The sequence below is a fragment of the Carlito syrichta genome, unplaced genomic scaffold (assembly GCF_000164805.1).
Source record: "Carlito syrichta isolate Samal-C Ts95f unplaced genomic scaffold, Tarsius_syrichta-2.0.1 Scaffold126806, whole genome shotgun sequence".
Lineage (NCBI taxonomy): Eukaryota > Metazoa > Chordata > Mammalia > Primates > Tarsiidae > Carlito > Carlito syrichta.
In genome coordinates, this window is record NW_007070902.1 from 106,855 (window position 1) to 126,799 (window position 19,945).

Genomic DNA, 19,945 nt, shown 5'->3' on the forward strand with positions numbered 1-19,945 from the left:
CTGTCCCCATTCCCCCCACCCCCACGCTGTTTGAGTATGCATGCCCAGTGGCCAGCCTCCCACCCAACCTGCTTCCCTCTCCCACACACCTGGACACTGGGGAGCTTCCTTCTTCCCTGGAGGCCTCTCACCAGTCATTCCTTCTCATTGTTGGCTCCCCAGCCTACAATATGCAGCCCCAAAGGGCTTCCTTACTTTTGCTCTGTGACCTCGCTCTTAGAGCCCTTGTTTCCTTCCAGTCCCATGACCCCGTATCCTGAGTTCTGTCCCCTCATCTCCTGACATTTCCATTTGGCTCTCTGCCCACTGCCTCGGCGTGACTATGAACTCGCCAACCTTCCCTGGAAAGAAGTTCTCTCACTGAAAACAGTTACCCTGGTTCCCTGGTCACTCAGATTTATTTATTTATTTTTGAGTCAGATCTTTCTTTTTTTTTGAGTTGGAGACTCACTCTGTTGCCCAGGCTGGAGTGCAGTGGCACGCTCCTGGCCACCGCAGCCTCGACCTGCTGGGTTCCGGCGATCCTTCCGCCTCAGCCTTCTAAGTAGCTGGAACTACAGGCACGTGCTACCACACCCGGCTAATTTTTTATTTATTGTAGAAACAAGGTCTCAGCAAGTTGCCCGGGCGGGTCTCGAATCCACGGGCTCAGGCAATCCACTCACCTCGGCCTCCCAAAGTACTGGGATTACAGGCTGAGCCACTGAGCCCGGCCCAAAAACATTTTAAATTATTTCTCCTTGTATTTCTCCTGTATCTTGCTAGGAATCAAGCAGACCTACTGGGTTCTCCTTCAGAATGTCTCAAACATTCATCATTTTATCTTCCCAAGTCCTATGTAGAAGTCCTAATCATTTCCTACTCTGTGTCATCTGCATCTACAATAACCTCCTAACTGACCTGCATATGGCATCTCTCCACACCTCAAGCCAACCTAGAAACTATCAGCAGATTATTATTTTTCTTTTTTGAATCAGAGTCTCATTCTGTGGCCCAGACTGGAGTGCAGTGGCACAATCACTGCCACCATGGCCTCGACCTGTTGGGCTTAGGCTATCCTTTAGTCTCCACCTCCCAAAGTGCTGGGATTACAAGTATGAGCCACTGTGCCTAACCTCTTTTTTTTTTTTTTTTTAAGAGATGAGGTCTCACAATGTTGCCAAGTCTCAAACCTCTGGCCTCAAGCAATCTTCCTACCTCGGCTTCCCAAAGTGCTGGGATTACAGGCATGAGCCATCATATCTGGCTGGATTACTCTCTTAAAACTGCTCTGATCAGTTCGGTGGCTCAGCCTGTAATCCCGCGCTTTGGGAGGCTGAGGTGAGTGGATTGCCTGAGCCTGCGGGTTGAGACCCATTTGGGCAGCAAGACCTCATCTCTACAGTAGATCAAAAAATTAGCTGGGCGTGGTAGCACACGCCTGTAATTCCGGCTGCTCAGGAGGCTGAGGCGGAAGGATCACTGGAGCCCAGCAGGTCGAGGCTGCGGTGGCCGGGAGCATGCTACTGCACTCTAGTCTGGGTGACGGAGTGAGACCAACTCAAAAAATAAACAACAACCTTCTATCCTCTTATTTTAAACCGTTCACTATTAGGGTACAGCCTACCTGACGTAGACAGGTACCCCCACCCTTCCAGCTGACCCATCACAATTACTGCTCCTGCCCAACACACCCGGGTGCACCATATTCCCTGCCTCTGCACTGCCTGCCCACTGTTCTCTTCTCTTCCTTGCCAATCAACATCTTATGCACCTTCAAAGCCCTGATGAAATGCCACTTTCTTGAAGTTTCTTCCAATCCCCATAGTTGGAAAAACTCCACTTCCCTCTACACACACAGGTCACCACTGGTACTGTTGGTACAGACTGTCTCGTGTGCCCATGGCATCCTCTCCTAATGAGCCATCAGGCTTGAGGGCTGTTGTGTACATCTCTGTACCCCACCAGGCCGACAGAGAAGTCACTCTCATTGACTACCAGCCAGAGCAGTTAAATACAGGGAGTGGGTCAGGAGAATGCTGCTCTGGTCATGAGCTGCCCTGAAGAAATGCCGGCATGTGACCAGGTCACTTTAGCTTCCTGAACTGCTGTTTCCACATCTGCAAAATATGGATAGTGCTCTAGGCTCTATATGAAATGCACCGTCAGGACTCAAGATGAATACATTAAGAAACTCTGAAAGTAAAAATCCCGTTACCATGAAATTCATGTTACTATGGATGGAAACCTCTCTTTCCGGCCACAAACTGCATTGCCATCTTTGGGAACTCACCGTGCCCCTTCTGAGTGCAAACTGGATGGAGTCAAGGTCAGTGACGGGGCACCAGACCTCCGCGATCAGGCACTTCTGGGTCACATCGATGTTGCACAGGTTCAGGGTGTGGTAAATGGCCTTCATCTTCCGTACCTTGATGAACCACACACGGATGTTCTTCGCAGCCGCTTGCAGGACCCGCTGGCGGTGATCCTCGGTCTGATTCAGAACCTTCCAGGGAGAAAGGAACAGAAAGAGAGCCTTCTGGCACAGTCCTTGCTCTCATGGCTTTCTCAAAGGGGTTGTTGGGGAACTGGCTTTTTCCTCCTCTGGTTAGAGTGTTGCTGCTGGGTTTTTTGACAAATTACAAGAAATTTGAGTTCTAGTTACTAACATTCACTTTCATTTAGCTTCAAGTTGAAGAGAAACTTGAAAAAATTTATTTTGGCTTTTCTTTCAATATTCAATCTTACCACCAATACAAGGCAAACAAATAAATGCAGGCCATTGGCTTTTACTTGGCTCAGTAAAGAGCAGTGACTTTTGGCCGGGCGTGGTGGGTCAAGTCTTTGTTTTTTGTTTTTTTTTTTTGAGTTGGAGTCTCACTCTGTCGCCCAGACTGGAGTGCAGTGGCCACTCCCAGTCACCGCAGCCTCGACCTGCTGGGCTCCAACGATCCTTTTGCCTCAGCCTTCCAAGTAGCTGGAACTACAGGCATGCGCTACCATGCCTGGCTAATTTTTTTGATTTATTGTAGAGATGAGGTCTTGCCAAGTTGCCCAGGCGGGTCTTGAATCTGCGGTCTCAGGCAACCCACTCACCTCAGCCTCCCAAGACGCGGGATTACAGACTGAGCCACCGAGCCTGGCTAGGGTCAAGTCTTTAATCCCAGCACTTTGGGAGGCTGAGATAAGAGGACTGTCTGATCTCACAGGTTCGAGACCAGCCTGGGCAACTTGGCGAGACCTCGTTTCTACAGTAAATCAAAAACTTAGCTGGGCATGGTGGCGCACGCTTGTAGTTTCAGCTACTTGGAAGGCTGAGGTGGAAGGATAGCTGCACCCCGCAGGTCGAGGCTGCGGTGGCCGTGAGCATGCCACTGTACTCCAGTTGGGTGAAAAAGTAAGACTCCCACTCAAAACAAAACAAAACAAAACAAAAACCAGTGACTTTCTATGTGGAAACTATAACTCAAACTCGAAGAAGTGGGCATCACAGACCCAGGAGCTGAAGCACTGCCATCTGCAAATCCCTCGCATGTGAGACGGCTTTAGCAAGTGGTGGCAGTGCTGAACACCATGCCCAGCCTACGCCAGGAACACAGGGCAGGAGCCACAGTGGGGTCAGGAGCACTGAGCTATTTAGAGGGGGTTGGTCCTGCCACCTACCACTGCCATCATGGGAGAGATGAGGGTTTACCCTTCTGCCAGGCTTCTCAGAGGAAAAAAGTTCAGTGTTGGTTCTTTGGAAATGCATACAGATTTCCCCTCAGAGAAATAGCACAGCATTGCCAAGACTAGGGTTGGAGGAGGATGCAGGGACGTTTTGCACTGCATTGCCTTACTACCAAGTATTTAAGGTTTCAAGAGCAGAAGAGAGGCTGAGCAATGGGAAGAAATCAGGCAAACTACCCACCACTCACGCATCTGTATGAGAATGTACTATAAACCTCTGCAGCTCTCAGAAGAGGAAAAAGTTGTAGCACTAACCATGGTGAACACAAGTCTCGATGATTCTTGCAGATGGTTCTTCAAGTTAGTTCAGAACAAAGCAGTAACCACTCCCTGAAAAACCATCTTGGGCAGAGGAAGGTGACTCCCATAAGGAGGCTGGTTTTTGTTTTTGTTTTTGTTTTTTTGAGTTGGAGTCTCACTCTGTCGCCCAGACTGAAGTGCAGTAGGCGCTCCCGGCCACCACAGCCTCGACCTGCTGGACTCTGGTGATCCCTCCACCTCAGCCTTCCAAGTAGCTGGAACTACAGGCGCGCGCTACCACGTCCAGCTAATTTTTGATTTATTGTAGAGATGAGGTCTCACCAAGGTGCCCAGGTGGGTCTCGAACCCACGGGCTCAGGCAATCCACTCATCTCAGCCTCCCAAAGCACGGGATTACAGGCTGAGCCACCGAGCTCGGCAGGAGGCTGTTTTTTTAAAATCACGGCATGTTAGGGAAACCTTCGTTGACTGGAGGTCAGCCACTCTCTCTCCTTCTGGTTATTGACTATTTCACAAATACTTATCAAACTTCTTCTGGAAGAATGCTAAATAAACTTGCAAGCAATGTCTTATTTGCTTTTCTCTTTCCCCATCCCAGTCCTTGCTATTCAATTCTCTTTATTTTGAGAGACAGGGTCATGCTATAGGGCAGTGGCATGAATATGGTTCATGTGGCCTAGACCTCCTGGGTGCAAGCAATCTTTTCACTAGCCTCCCAGGTAGTTAGGACTACAGGTGCGTGCCACCATGCTCAGCTGATTTCTTAAATTTTTTTGTAGAGACATGGTCTTGCTATATTGCTCAGGCTAGAGTGCAGAGGCACGCTCAAGGCCACACCAGCGTCAACCTGCTGGGCTCTAGCGATCCTTCTGCCTCAGCCTTCCAAGTAGCCGGAACTACAGGTGTGCAATACCATGCCTGGCTAATTTTTTTGATTTTTTTGTAGAGACAAGGTCTGGCTGTGTTGCCCAGGCTGGTCACGAACCCACAGGCTCAGGCAATCCTCTCGTCTTGATCCCACAAAGTGCTGGGATGACAGGCTTGAGCCACCGCGCCCAGCCCAATTTTTTTTTATTATAAAAAATATCTCAGAATCACAGGGTGGAAGGGAACAGAATATTCTAAGCAACGACGACTCTAGATGCTTAGTATTCCGGTCTTGTCTGAGGATGACTAATGCCATACTTAACAGTCATTCCCTGAGATGTTCCCCAACTCCCCGAGGGACACATTACCAATAGACGTTTCTTCTTTTGGTATCCTGATTGGTTACAAGTACACTATGACCCATCAGTGATTCAGGGAAAGAGAATGGTCTTCTATTTTATTTTATTATGTTTGTGTGGGTGTCTCACTCTGTCATCCAGGCTGGAGTGCAGTGACACATTCATGGCCACTGCAGCCTCGACCTGCTGGATTCAGATGATCTTTCTACCTCAGCCTTCCAAGTAGCTGGAACTGCAGGCGTGCGCCACCACACCCAGCTAATTTTTAAATTTATTGTAAAGATAAGGTCTTGCCAAGTTGCCCAGGCTGATCTGGAACCCCTGGGCTCAGGCAATCACCTTGCATCCACCTCCCAAAGTGCTGGGATTACAGGCATGAGTCACCGTGCTCAGCCTCTTTTATTTTAGTATTTCACACAACCAAATTCCCCCCAGCCCTCTGTGTACCATTTGGAGATCATCAATCCTGGTGTTCACTCCGCAAGCCATCTCCTTCCTCTCCTGCGGTGTCTCAGGACAAGGATAGAGTGAAGCTCGGAACCTGGAATGCACAGACAGCCTTAGGAACATCGAAGTTTCCTAATCAATTTAAATAATTACAGAAACTAATGCTATTTTACTAGAAGGACCAGAACAGGATGAAGTCAGACTGATGTGTTAAATCCACACAAATTATTTATGGGGCGTGGGAAGACAGAGCAATAACAACACTTGAACTATCTTGACATTCTCTGTAGCTATGAAATTCCCTTGAGACTTAAAAGCAAATTATATTGTAAATTATTAGAGAAAAATGACATGGAAAGAATTCTGTCCTTAAGGCAAAATTTCAGGAAAATTTAAGGACAGTTCATGGCACTATGCTGGGTATACAGACGCACTGTCCCAGAATAACACGGCATTTATAAGCCATGAGTCCTTAAAATTACTTTTCCCAAGGAAAGGAAACTGTGGTTCTGATGGTACTTTAATGAATGAATTTAGGCTATTTCCAACAGTTTAAAATAGCCCTGACATTATTATTATTATTATTATTATTATTTTTGAGTTGGAGTCTCACTCTGTTGCCCAGGCTGGAGTGCAGTGGCACACTCACGCTCCTCAGCGTCGACCTGCTGGGCTCCAGTAATCCTTCTGCCTCAGTCTTCCAAGCAGCCGAACTACAGGCACACGCTAATTTTTGATATATTGTAGAGATGAGGTCTCTACATGTCCGGCTAATTTTTGATTTATTGTAGAGATGAGATCTCGTCAAATTGCCTGGGCTGGTCTCGAACTCGCAGACTCAGGCAATCTACTCATCTTGGCCTCCCAAAGTGCTGAGATTACAGGCCGAGTCACTGAGCCTGGCCAGTCCTGATATTATTAAAAGCCATGTTTGGGCTGGCCGGGCTCAGTGGCTCAGCCTGTAATACCAGCACTTTGGGAGGCTGAAGTAAGATGACTGCCTGAGCCTGCAGGTTCGAGACCTACCTGGACAACTTGGTGAGACACATCTCCACAATAAATCTTAGCCGGGTGTGGTAGCATGTGCCTTTAGTTACAGCTACTTGGAAGGCAGAGGCAGAAGGATCACAGGAGCCCAGCAGGTCGAGGCTGCAGTGGCAGGGAGCGTGCCACTGCCCTCCAGCCTGGGTGACAGAGTGAGACTTCAACTCAAAAAAAAAAAAAAAAAGAGCCATGTTTACCTAAGAAGGATTTGTGTTTCACTATTCTAAGTTCTAAGACTCGACACGAGGTCATGGCTGTGCCCTCCCATGCAGGCATGTTTCTTACCCTTCACAGATCTTCTTAACTCTGTTTTTCAGCTGGTCGCCTTGGAAGAAAATGATAAACACAGACTTGTGCACGTAGTCACCCTAGACCCCAGAACCAAAAACAAAGAGTTCAGACTTCCAAATCTGAATGAAAACTTCTTAAATAACTCACTTTTTTTTGGTGAAGTAGGAACACAGTCATCCTTTTCTTTTCCTTTTTTTTTTTTTAACAGGAGTCTTGCTATATTGCTCAGGCTGGGCTCAAGTGATCCTCCTGCCTCAGCCTCCCGGAGTGCTAGGATTAGAGGCATGAGCTACCATACCCGACCAAACACAGGCATCCTCCCAGGCTACAGCAACCCTGCACTTTCACCACTGCCTTCCCTCCATTTCCTCAGCTTCACTGCAGACATTTGCCCTATTGTCTCTAACTCACAGACCGCCTTCTCAATCTGTTTTTTGACTCCACTGGGAATGTGACGAAGAAGCTAAGATAATGCTCTGCTTAGCACCACTCAGCCTCATTCCGCAATTCAATTTTCAAACCTATGTTGCCCAAATGACAAGAGTATGGAGGGGAGGCAAGAGAAGGAGCCATCTCTGTCTATTCTGCATAGATAAGGTACTGATTAACTATAAGGAATGGAGTTGCTGGGAAGAATACAGTTCATGCTAACCTAGACTTTACGGGGCAGGGAGTAAGGTAGTTGCTTTCAAATACCAAACTTCCACCCAGAGTATGATACAAGGGCTGGAAAGAATGACCAGAATATACGATACAGCGCATATTCACAGGACTGTTTCTGGTTGCCTGTATCTACTCCTAGCTGCATACAGCATTTGTTCAAGTACTTCTTTTATAATAAGAAAGCAAACAGGCCAGGCTCGGTGGCTCAGCCTGTAATCCTGCACTTTGGGAGGCCAAGGTGAGTGGATTGCCTGAGCCCATGGGTTTAAAACCCGCCTGGGCAACTTGGCGAGACCTCATCTCTACAATAAATCAAAAAATTAGCCGGGCATGGTAGCGTGCGCCTATAGTTCCAGCTACTAGGAAGGCTGAGGCGGAAAGATTGCTGGAGCCCAGCAGGTCGAGGCTGTGGTGGTCAGGAATGGCCACTGCACTCCAGTCTGAGCGACAGAGTGAGACTCCAACTCCAAAAAAAAAAAAAGAAAGCAAACAAACAAAGCTTTAGGTGGTAAAATGAGATGAGGTATGAAGACAATCAGGCTTAAGAGTCTTAAATCCCTACATTCTTCAAGCTAAACTGGAGCCCACTCTTGGTGCAGCTGCTCTGTTATGGATATCCAGATATCCTTTCCCCGGCTTGTTGATAAAATAACCTTTCTGTTGCCAAGAGGAAACCAGACTGCACATTCCTAAAAACAGCTCCATACTGGGTGTGACTACAGATGACACTGTTTCCACAATCCAAGACAGCCTTCAATAGATTAAAAAACTCCACCCCTGGTAAGGGGAGTCACCTAAGTGCCATACACATCTAGTCAGCATGGAGGACAGAAGCCATATAGCTGCATGACCCATTCCACCTGAGAAATCTAACATTCACTTCCTCTTGGGGAAAGCAAAGAATACAAATTTAAGAAACTCATAAGATAATTCAGAAAAGAAAAACGCCAGGCTTCTAAATAATATGAGAACAAGAGCAAAGTACAGTTTCTGCAGTACATTTCATCTCTGCTTGTGATCTCTGCAATCAGGACTCACCATGCCCAGGTAGGTTTAGACAATGAGCTCTGTTTCATTATGTCAAATGCCAAGATGTTATGTTGTTCCTACTTCCCAAAGCACTGGGTGGGGAAGATCATTCTATCTTGCACAATATATAGTGTTAAACTAAGTTTCTGATTCTCTTGACAAACAAGTAGACAGAAAAAACCTTACCAAGTAAAATATCAGCTTAGAAAGATCACAGTTTAGGAAATCTCTCCAACTCATCTTACATGGATATTAACAAATTTTGAAACCAGATGTCTTGCTTTTAGTTAATTTTCTTTTCTTTTTTTGGGGGGGGTGGAAATTGAGGTTTCATTCTGTTACCTAAGCTGGAAGGCAATGGCATGATTATGGCTCACTGCTGCCTTGACCTCTTGGGCTCAGGTAATCCTACCACCTCAGCCTCCTGAGTAGCCGGGGCTACAGGCGCACATCACTATGCCTGGCTTTTTTATTTTTATTTTTTTGTAGAGACAAAATCTTGCATGTTGCCTAGGTTAGTCTGAAACTCCTGGGTTCAAGAAATCCTCCTGCCTCGATCTCCGAAAGTGCTGAGATGACAGGTGTGAGTCACTGTGTCCAGGCTTGCTTTGAGTTAATTTTTATAAAGGGCAAATTTCCTTTCAGTCCCAGAGCAGGAATAGAAAATATATATATAAAGCTAAAGTTTAAAATGAGTGAAAAAAAATATTTCCAATCCAAATAACACCTATACAGCTAAAGTTTAAAAATATGTGTATGTCGGGCAACCCCCTGGGGTCCCCTCCCAGTATGAGAGCTTTTCTGTCCTCTCAATAAATCCTGCTTTAAAAAAATATATGAGTCGGGCTTGGTGGCTCAGCCTGTATTCCTGCGCTTTGGGAGGCTGAGATGAGTGGACTGCCTGAGCCCGCGGGTTCGAGACCCACCTGGGCAACATGGCAAGACCTAGTCTCTACAATAAAATAAAAAAATCAGGCGGGCATGGTAGCGCGTGCCTGTAATTCCGGCTACATGGAAGGCTGAGGCAGAAGGATCGCCGGAGCCCAGTGGGTCAAGGTTACAGCGGCCGGGAGCGGCCACGGCACTCCGGTCTGGGTAACAGAGTGAGACTCCAACTCAAAAAAAATGTGTATGTCATATATACACTGTGTGGTAAGTCAGAGGACAAGAACAGTCCTTCCAATTATCAGATCAAACCAGGAACGATACCAGAGCTGCTCTGTGGAAGGGTGGGATTCAGGTAGCCCAGGCTGCGTCACTGCTCTGGGCTCTCTCTATGAGACCTACTCCACAGGACACAGCCTCCTTGTCTTACAGTCACAGGATCCTCCAGGGGGTTCTCAATTTCAGCCTGTCGCAGGAACACATTTCCCCGGCACACCCGCCAAAGCATGCGCTCAAAAGTCGGGATGCGCTCCCGGTTGATCACGCCAGCCACGAAGCTGCAGGAAGAGAGGCAGGTTGGAAACTCTGTTTCATGTCATGGGACAGGGGCTTTAAGACAAAGAAGGAAAGTGAGAGAAGAGCAAAGACCACACACTACATGTCATTAAGTCAAAAGGGCTGCTAAAGTCCCATTCTTGATCTCACTTCTGGACCGGCAGAGCTGACAGCATAACAGGGGACTGAAAGCCAGACTCAGGAGCAGTTCTCAACAGGCTCGGAAGAGGGTGTATCCTGGCAGCAAGTGAACCACCAGCAAAGACCAACATGGTCCCCCGAGTGAGGGGAAGCTGGTGCGGAACTCACCCCAGTCTCAAAGGCGTGCCTCTTCCCATCTCACTTGGCTCCAGGAGGGACGAGGACTCTTCCAGCAGGTCTGGATCCGCCATCTGCTGATGATGCAATTCAGCCTGAATTCACAAATCAATTAATATCTAATGAAAATAGTTAGTGGCATGCAGGGAACGAGGGACCAGGAGACAGGTTCAGAAAATAAGGATGAAAAAGAAAAAAACCACTAAGAGATAGACACACCCACAAAAAGGAGACAAGAAGAACAGGGGAAGAAACCAAAGAAGATTAACTCAAGGTAAATAAAGCAGAATTGTCCCAGTAAAGTATCTGGGGAAATGGCTTTCAAAATAAGGAAAAAAGAAAAACATTAAATGATGGTGACATGTATAAATCTGTTACTTGGTGGAAGCCATTTTCTCTCCTATGTTTCCCTGAATGAACCATGACAGTACCAGGAAATACCTTCACCTGTGTACTAGAAGTTGGAATCTCTCTCCCTTTTGCACAAAAATAAAGCAGCCCTGCAGACACCCTCAACATTTACTTTCAGTCAGCTACACACTAGAATTTTCCCTGTGTGAAGGATGGAGACTTGCTTTCCTAGGAAGAAGCAAGGCGTCTTAAATACTGTATGGTCTGGAGACAGAGAGAAGGGCCATCTTCAGACATCTAGGTTTTCCAGGCCCTTAAGAATTCAGACCACGAGAACATTTAACATAGCCTCGTATAGAATGCTCCAAGTCATGGAATTTAAAGAGTATTTCTTTCCCCCTAAAAGTAGATAAGAACAGTAGCTGGGCAGGCCTGGCCTCTATTGCACCCATAAAGGGAAGAAAAAGTGAAATCATATCTAAATGGCATATTTCTGACTAGGAATCTAAAAATGTTAAAACATTCAAATAGGCTTTACAGTTGAAGGAGTCTTTCTTTTTCTTTTTTTTTTTTTTGAGTTGGAGTGTTACTCTGTTGCCCAGGCTGGAGTGCAGTGGCACAATTATGGCCACCACAGCCTCAACCTGCTGGGCTCAGGCGATCCTTCCATCTCAGCCTTCCAAGTAGCTAGAACTACAGGCATGCACCAGCATGCTAATTTTTTGATTTATTGTAGAGGGGAGGTCTCGCCAAGTTGCCCAGGATGGTCTTGAACACCTGAACTCAGGCAATCCTCTTGCCTTGGCCTCCCAAAGTGCTGGGATTATAGGCTTGAGCCACTGCACCCGGCTATTGAAGGATTCTTAAGAACATAGCTCAAGAATCAAGTAAAGTAAAAAAAAAAGCAACAGAGAATACACCAATCTAGAGTTCAAGGGCTCATCTAATTGGTTAGCTTTGAAATGGTTTCCACCATCACAGTTTATACAATGAAATGAGGGAGGAGGGGATCTTCCCATACATGGATCTCTATTCCTAACCTCTCTCTACCCAACTCATCCTTCCCCTTCTACTCCCAGCAGAAAGAAAAGGCTGCTTTAAAAAAAAGTCCAGTCAACTTCTCCACTACCTCATCTTCCAAGCTTTCATATTCATGCACTACTTATTTGATAAAAGACTAGAAGTGAGCCAAATCAATCTTCCTATTTCTTTTTCTCTTTTTTTTGAGTTGGCGTTTCACTGTCACCCAAGCTGGAGTGCAGTGGCACGCTCACAGCCACCACGGCCTCAACTTGCTGGGCTCAGGCAATCCTGCCTCAGCCTTCCAAGTAGCTGGAACCACAGGCATGCGCCACCACGCCTGGCTAATTTTTTTATTTATTGTAGAGAACAAGTCTCACCAAGTTGCCCAGTCTTGTCTCAAATCTCTGAGTTTAGGCAATCCTTTCATCTTGGTCTCTCAAAGTGCTGGGATTACAGGCATGAGCCACCATGCCGGCTAAATTGTATTTATCATGAATCCCAAGAGGTTATTCTGCACAGAGTTACCTTGAAATAAACAATGTGATTTTCTACTATTGGGACTTGAAATATGAAACACTGTGCTCAATTTTTTTTTTTTTTGAGTTCGAGTCTCACTCTGTCACCCAGACTGGATGGAGTGCAGTGGCATGCTCAAGGCTATCGCAGACTCAACTTGCTGGGCTCAGGTGATCCTTCTTCCTCAGCCTTCCAAGTAGCTGGAACTATAGGCACACGCCACCATGCCTGGCTAATTTTTTTATTTATTGTAGAGTTGAAGTCTTGCCAAATTGCCCAGGCTGGTCTCGAACCCCTGGACTCAGGCAATTCTCTCACCTATATCTCCCAAAGTACTGGGATTACAGGTGTGAGCCACTGTGCCAGGCGTGATTGGAAAATTTTTTTTTTTTTTGAGTTGGAGTCTCACTCTGTCACCCAGACTGGAGTGCAGTGGCCGCTCCCGGCCACCGCAGCCTCGACCTGCTGGGCGCCGGCGATCCCTCCGCTTCAGCCTTCCAAGTAGCTGTAACTACAGGCGCGCGCTACCACGCCCAGCTAATTTTTTATTTTATTGTAGAGATGAGGGTCTCACCAAGTTGCCCAGGCGGGTCTCGAACCCGTGGGCTCAGGCAATCCACTCACCTCAGCCTCCCAAAGTGCTGGGATTACAGGCTGAGCCACCGAGCCTGGCTGATTGGAAAATTTTAAAGTGAAGTCATGGGGAAACCTGTTACTACTTGCTGTCACATGGAAGTCAAGGGGGTTCCTTTTCTTTCTACCTGAAATCAAATCAGCAGACTGCAAGCAACCTGCTTTCAGGTTGCAGATAACTACAACATTTCAACTTGTTCTTGGGATATCACTCTGCAAAAAAACAAAGTAACTGCTACTCACAAGACTCCCTCCTACAAAACCTGGTTTAAGTAAACCCTAAACATCTCAAAGCTAGATACATGTGCTCTTAAGTAGACAACTGATGGAACAGCGAACAGTGCTGAGCAACTAGGTTAACTAGGTTACTCTGAAGACTGTGCCTAAAGAATACAAAGAAGCAGAAACAAAATTAAACAGAAACTTGCAATAATAGTCTCATTACTAATTTCACTACTTCATGCTTAAAAATCCTAAGTCTTAAAGAGGAAAACTACATATTTTTAAATAAAATGGTGCTCGATGAGAAACAAGGATGACCAGAACCACCAACTGAGGGCCTCAAAAGCAACAATCTAGAACCTGTTGCTGAGTATCTCCATCCCAATCTTAGACTCTTTGGGTTCTCTAATGACAGCACTGCCAACGTGTTTCTTTCTTTCTTTTTTCTTTTTTTTTTTGAGTTGGAGTCTCACTCTGTCACCCAGGCTGGAGTGCAGTGACACGCTCACAGTCACTATAGCCTCAACTTGCCGGGCTCAAGCGATACTTCCACTTAAGCCTTCTAAGTAGATGGGACTATAGGTACATGCCACCACACCCAGCTAAGTTTTTAATTTATTGTCGAGACGAGAACCCCTGTGCTCAGGCAATCCTCTCGCCTCGGCCTCCCAAAGTGCTGGGATGACAGGCTTGAGCCACCATGCCTGGCCTGCCAACGTGCTTCTTAATGACTTGTTGTGCCCTCAGGTTTGCTCCTTTCCCTACACAGAATACTGAAAAACACGCCTCGTAAAAGGAAGCAGCGGAGCGTCATTTCTTGTACAGCAATTAAGTAAAAGCCAGCACAACCAGTTCAAGCCACATCAATCACCTAGAACTAGCACTGCTATTTCCATCTACATTAAGAAATTACCCAAGCCCCAAAGGAGACAGCAGATGGGAAAGAAAAATAAAGCAGATGGATGGAGAACTCAGAAGGAGAGGAAAGCAGGGAACTGCATGCCATTAACCATTACTTTTCCAGTCTTCTTTACGTTCTCATGTGTTATGGAGCTTATGGTAAAAGATGCAGAGAAATCTCTCCAGCTCTTACAGTTCCTCATAAGCAAGAAGACTGAGAAAAGGATAATCATTAACAAGTCATTTTAAATGCTCTGGATAAGAAATGGCTGAGTCGAATTTGTAATCACTTTCAATCATCAGAATATTCAATACATGTTTACTTTTCCCATTCGACACACCCTGCCAACCATAACCCCTATGTCTAAATATGAAAAAATCAGTTCCTGATTTGGCCATTTTCTGATAACTCATTACTGGGAATTATTGATTGTATTCATCAAATTGTAAAAAAGAAGAGGGGCTTAACATTGGTAGTGTTTCAGGCCATTTGCAGACATTATCACTTCAGGCATGGAAGAAAATTCTCATGAAAAATCCTGTTTTTGACAAGTGTCCCGAGTGTTTTCATTTTTGCATTATTTATTTATTAATTATTTTTCATATTTTTCCTCCTACCCCTTCTCCTATCCATTTCTGCATTATTTAAAGCATGCACTTGTGTGTGCCAACACAAGGTTGTGGCAGCAACCCCTGAGCCTACTGCCAGGTGACAAGGTCTACGGCAGAGATCTGGGCAAGGCTCACAGCAGGGACCTGGCTGAGGCTTGGAGCCAGTGGCAAGGACAGGCAAGGCAGAGGAAGACTGCCTGCCCTGCTGTGAGGGCAGAAGGAATGAAGGGGAATTGGTGACAATTCCCTCATAGTCAAGACCTTGTGTTATAAGAACTTCCAGAGATCGAAAAAATAAATAAATAAAAGTTTTGTATAAATAGGAGGGGAAGTAACACTCCATGAACAGGGCCAGTCGGTCCCTCAGGATGAGCAGGTAGTGTTTAGGCTTACCACAAAAGAAAATTACTAGCAGGCATGGTGGCTCACACTTGTAATCTTAGCACTTTGGGAGGCAGAGGCGAGAGGACTGCCTGAGCCCAAGGGTTTGGAACCATCCTGGGCAACTTGGCGAGACCTTTTCTCTACAATAAATCCAAAAATTAGCTGGGCATGGTGGCACATGCCTGTGGTTCCAGCTATTTGGAAGGCTGAGGTGGAAGGATTGCCTGAGCCCAGTAGATTGAGGTTGCGGTAGCCATGATTGTGCCACTGCACTCTAGCCTGGGTGAGAGAGTGAGACTGACTCAGAAAAAAAAAAAAAGGAAATTTAAATTTTTAAGTCATTTTCTCAAATGGCTCCTGTTATTTTATTTTACTATGTTTTTTAATTAGAAAAGTAATAGTTTAAATAATCATTTCCCTAAATAATTATTCCTGATAGGAATCCACCTATCAGTCTTTACTGAAAATCTCTCCCAGTCAGGCATGGTAGCTCATGCCTGTAATTCCATCACTTTGGGAGGTGGAGGCGAGAGGATTGCCTGAGCCCGTGGGTTTGAGACAACATGGTGAGACCTCATCTCTAGAGTAAATAAAAAAATTAGCCAGGCATGGTGGTGCGCACCTGTAGATCCAGCTACTTGGAAGACTGAGTTAGAAGGATCACCTGAGCTCAGCAGATCAAGGCTACAGTGGCTGTGAGCATGCCACTGCACTCCAGCCTGGGAGACAGAGTGAAACTCTGACTCAAAAAAACAAAAAAAAGAAAAAAAGAAAATTTCTCCCCAAACGAACCAGAGTAGAAAGCTCTCAGCAATCCTCACACTTAGGAGTTCCTGAAAGCCATTTTCATACTTAACATCTCAGCAATAAACTAAAGGTGTATCAAAAGGGGGAAAAATGAGGGGGTGGGTCAAAAAATTAAGCTCCAAACAATGTTGAAAGTAGCTGAGCTTTGACTGAGTGAGGTCAGCCTTGCACTGGATCTGTGGGTAGCAGCTTGGACACATCAGAAAAAGCATACTTGGGGCATACAGAGGTGTCATGTGCAGGGGCATTTCCTGATATGACAAAATGATACACTCTTGAACACAGGGCCCATGTCTTATTCATCTCGTTCTCACAAAGAGTAGGTGCTCATTATATGCTCAGTTAATCAGCAAATAAAATGACAATAATGTTTAGGCAGCGAGTACACTGGAATTCTAGGCTATTTGTTCATTAAAACCATATGGTATAAGTGGCCATGCCTGTTGCAAAAGACCTGAAACACTTGGAGAGAGTTAATCACATGCCCCACACCCTCTAGTGCAATGATACTGGGGGTTGGTGAAAGAAGTTACTAACAGTCTCAAAATTCTCAACTCCATGAGCAGGCTGAGTATTTGCACTCTGTTTATAAAAACCATAGTCTGACTCTTAGGAGGACCAGGCAACTACATTCACAAGGGTTTTTCTCTTTCCCTCCCCCAGCAGACCTTTTTAATTGGCATGGCTTCTCTGAGTCAAGTCCTTAGTTACTGCGGAATGTACCATATCTTCAGCAGACTGTCTCTCTAGCCAGCAGTTTTCAAGCTAACATGCCTCTGGTCACTTTGTTAAAAGATTGCTGGGTCGCACCCCCAGAGTTTCTGATGCAGGTGGCCTGGAATGGGGACTCTCTGACAAGATCCCACATGAGGCTGCTGCTGCTATTGCTGCTCAGAGAACATATGTTCCAGCCTAGAGAATTATGGAGAATTGATCTCTCCTCAAAAGACAAAAGTTAAGAGTAAAACGAAGAAGACAGCAGATGCTAACTGAAACTGATCCCCTATATTTGAAAGTTTTTCCACTTTTTTTTGTTGAGCAAAGGAATTAAAGAACTTCATGGGAAGGCACACCGAACAGTGACTGGAACAATCTCTGAAGGATCTTTATTTATTTATTTTCTTTTAAAAATTTTATCATCATCACCATCATTATTATTATTTTGTAGAGACAGGATATTGCTATGTCCTAGGCTGGTCTTGAACTCTGGGCTCAAGTGATACTCCTACCTTGGCCTCCCAAAGTTCTGGGATCGCAGGTGTGAGCCATTGCTCCCAGCCTGAAATAGCTAATATTGTTAATCTGATGGCAAAGACACCTCCCAAAAGCTTAGTTCCTCACACTTTAGGCCATCAGAAAAACCAAATCTAGGCTGAAAGCTATGTTCCCTCCTAGGTTCCAGTAGGAGAAGGAGCCTTCTGCAAGCCCTGCTCCAAGTCCTTCTGTGGGGTCACCTCAGCAACTGTTACCTGGCAACTCAGTCACCTACATTTGTAACCCAGGAACTTAACATTTTCTCCTATAAGGTAATATAACTAAATGTATGTGAAAACCCAGGAGTTTCAAATAAGCACCCTACCACTATGTCCACACAACACAATGAAAAACTCTTGAAAATGTGTGTAATATATGCTATCTGAAGTATTGAAAAATGTGCTCAAAGGTTCATAAGCAATCATAGAGAATAAAATAAAAATGTATTGATAAAAGGTTTGACGATTAAACCTTTGTTACAGTTTCGTCTGTAGCCAAACGTTTGTTTCTTCAACTTTAGCCTTAAGCATATACTTACCTTATAAAATCTAAATATGATGTGAAAATTTCTACTAATTATGTTTATACTCCTTCAGGGTTCCCTTCCTCATCCTGAGATGAAAAACTGCAGAAAACGTGAAAAAATACAAAACCATGGCTGGTTGTGTACTGCATGGAAAATGGAACATAATTTGACATTTCTTCAACTAAAATGGTGCAAAAATGGTACTGCTTCCAAACTAGCAAATTAAAATAATTATTGGAATAAAAATATGGCCCACTTGTGCGAGTGTAAATATCAGCTTCTCAAATACTAAAAGAAACAATAGTCTGACCTCATCAAAAAACTGCTGAGTTTTGCGAAGTATAAATTTTAATTCAGTCAGTTCTAGGAAGTTTCTCTTCAGAGCTTCCTGGTTTGTGTTGATTTCCTTCAGTTCATTTTCAATCTTTTCAAAATTAGCCTAGAGAAAAAAAAGAAAACTATTAAGATAAGCTCAATATACTTGCTCTGAAAGACATTAAATGAATTCATCTGATAGAACTGTTGCCATGTTGATGGGTTAAAGATATTTTACAACTATCCAGCAAATATGGGAATCTTCCCAGAGCAATTTTCTTTATAAAAATTTTTTGCTTAAAATAGTCTTTCTTTGTCTATAGATTCGGTTGCATACTTGTTAAGTTTCTTGGGGGATTTCAGGTAGATAAAATAACTATTAAAAGCTGGGCATTTCGTGACCCGCCTGGGCAACTTGGTGACACCTCATCTCTACAATAAATAAAAAAATTGGCCGGGTAGGGTAGCGCACACCTGTAGTTCCAGCTACTTGGAAGGCTGAGGCAGAAGGATCGCCGGAACCCAGCAGGTCGAGGCTGCGGTGGCCAGGAGCGGGTACTGCACTCCAGTCTGGGCAACAGAGTGAGACTCCAACTCAAAAAAAAAAAAAGCTGGGCATGGTGGCTCATGCCTGTAATTCCAGCACTTTGGGAGGTGGAGGCGAGAGGATTACCTGAGCTCAGGGATTTGAGACCAGCCTGAGCAACATGGCGAGATCTCATCTCTACAGTACATGAAAAAATCAGCTGGGCATGGTGGCACATGCCTATGGTTCCAGCTACTTAGAAGGCTGAGGCAGAATGACCACCTGAGCCCAGCAGGTCAAGGCTGCGGTGGCCGTGAGCATGCCACTGCACTCTAGCGTAGGTGACAGAGTGAAATTCCAACTCAAAAACAAAACAAAAAAACTTGTTAAAAAGTTGGCTGGTCTCGGTGGCTCAGCCTGTAATCCCAGCACTTTGGGAGGCCGAGGCGAGTGGATTGCCTGAGCCCGTGGGTTCAAGACCAGCCCGGGCAACTTGGCGAGACCTCTTCTCTACAATAAAATTAAAAATAGCCCGGTGTGGTAGCACGTGTCTGTAGTTCTGTCTACTTGGAAGGCCGAGATGGAAGGATCACTGGAGCCCAGCAGGTTGATGCTGGGGTGGCCATGAGCGTGCAAGCCACTGCACTCCAGCCTAGGCAAAGGAGTGAGAGACTCCAACTCAAAAAAAAAAAGTCCACTGGCTACTCATTTAGTAGATAAGATTAATAAACTACTAGATAAATTAATTTACTCCAATAAGGTTTCAATAAACCAATAAACATTTATTAGTGGCATTGACAGAGCTCATGTACTGTTTGATACCATAAGAAAGGGTGAAATCCTCTCATTTGCAGCAAAATGGATGGGACTGAAGTTCATTATGTTAAGTGAAATAAGTCAGGCACAGAAAGACAAATATCACATGTTCTTACTCAGATGTGGGAGCTAAGAAAAGTGGATCTCAGGCCAGGCGCGGTAGCTCAAGCCTGTAATCCCAGCACTTTGGGAGGCAGAGGCGAGATGACTGCCTGAGTCCAGAGGTTCAAGATCAGCATGGACAACTTGGAGAGACCTCATCTCTACAATAAATCAAAAAATTAGCCAGGCATGGTGGCGTGTGCCTGTAGTTCCAGCTACTTAGAAGGCTGAGGCAGAAGGATTACCTGAGCCCAGCTGGTCAAGGCTGTGGTGGCCGTGAACGTGCCACTGCACTCTAGCCTGGGCAACAGAGTGAGACTCCTATTAAAAAAAAAAAAAAAAGTAAGATGGGCTCGGTGGCTCAGCCTGTAATCCCGCGCCTTTGGGAGGCTGAGGTGAGTGGATTGCCTGAGTCCACGGGTTCGAGACCCGTCTGGGCAGCTAGACCTCATCTGTACAATAAATCAAAAAACCAGCCGGGTGTGGTAGCGCATGCCTGTAATTCCGGCTACTGGAAGGCTGAGGCGGAAG

At 45.4% G+C, this 19,945-nt stretch overlaps 1 protein-coding gene across 4 annotated transcripts in view; it reads right to left on the bottom strand.

Annotated features, from left to right (window-relative positions):
• ATP6V0A1 (ATPase H+ transporting V0 subunit a1) overlaps positions 1–19,945 on the bottom strand; it is a 78,892-nt gene that overhangs the window by 29,829 nt on the left and 29,118 nt on the right. For 2 of the 4 annotated variants that reach the window (XM_008048830.2, XM_008048833.2), the window contains exons 5-10: positions 17,966–18,094; positions 10,419–10,501; positions 9,985–10,111; positions 6,972–7,054; positions 5,643–5,736; positions 2,273–2,485 (exon numbers count right to left, since the gene is read on the bottom strand). In XM_008048830.2, the coding sequence (XP_008047021.1) occupies positions 2,273–2,485; positions 5,643–5,736; positions 6,972–7,054; positions 9,985–10,111; positions 10,419–10,501; positions 17,966–18,094 (729 nt within the window). Of the gene's footprint in view, positions 1–2,272; positions 2,486–5,642; positions 5,737–6,971; positions 7,055–9,984; positions 10,112–10,418; positions 10,523–17,965; positions 18,095–19,945 lie in introns of all 4 variants that reach the window. The other 2 variants (XM_021707910.1, XM_021707909.1) reach the window with 2 other exon arrangements.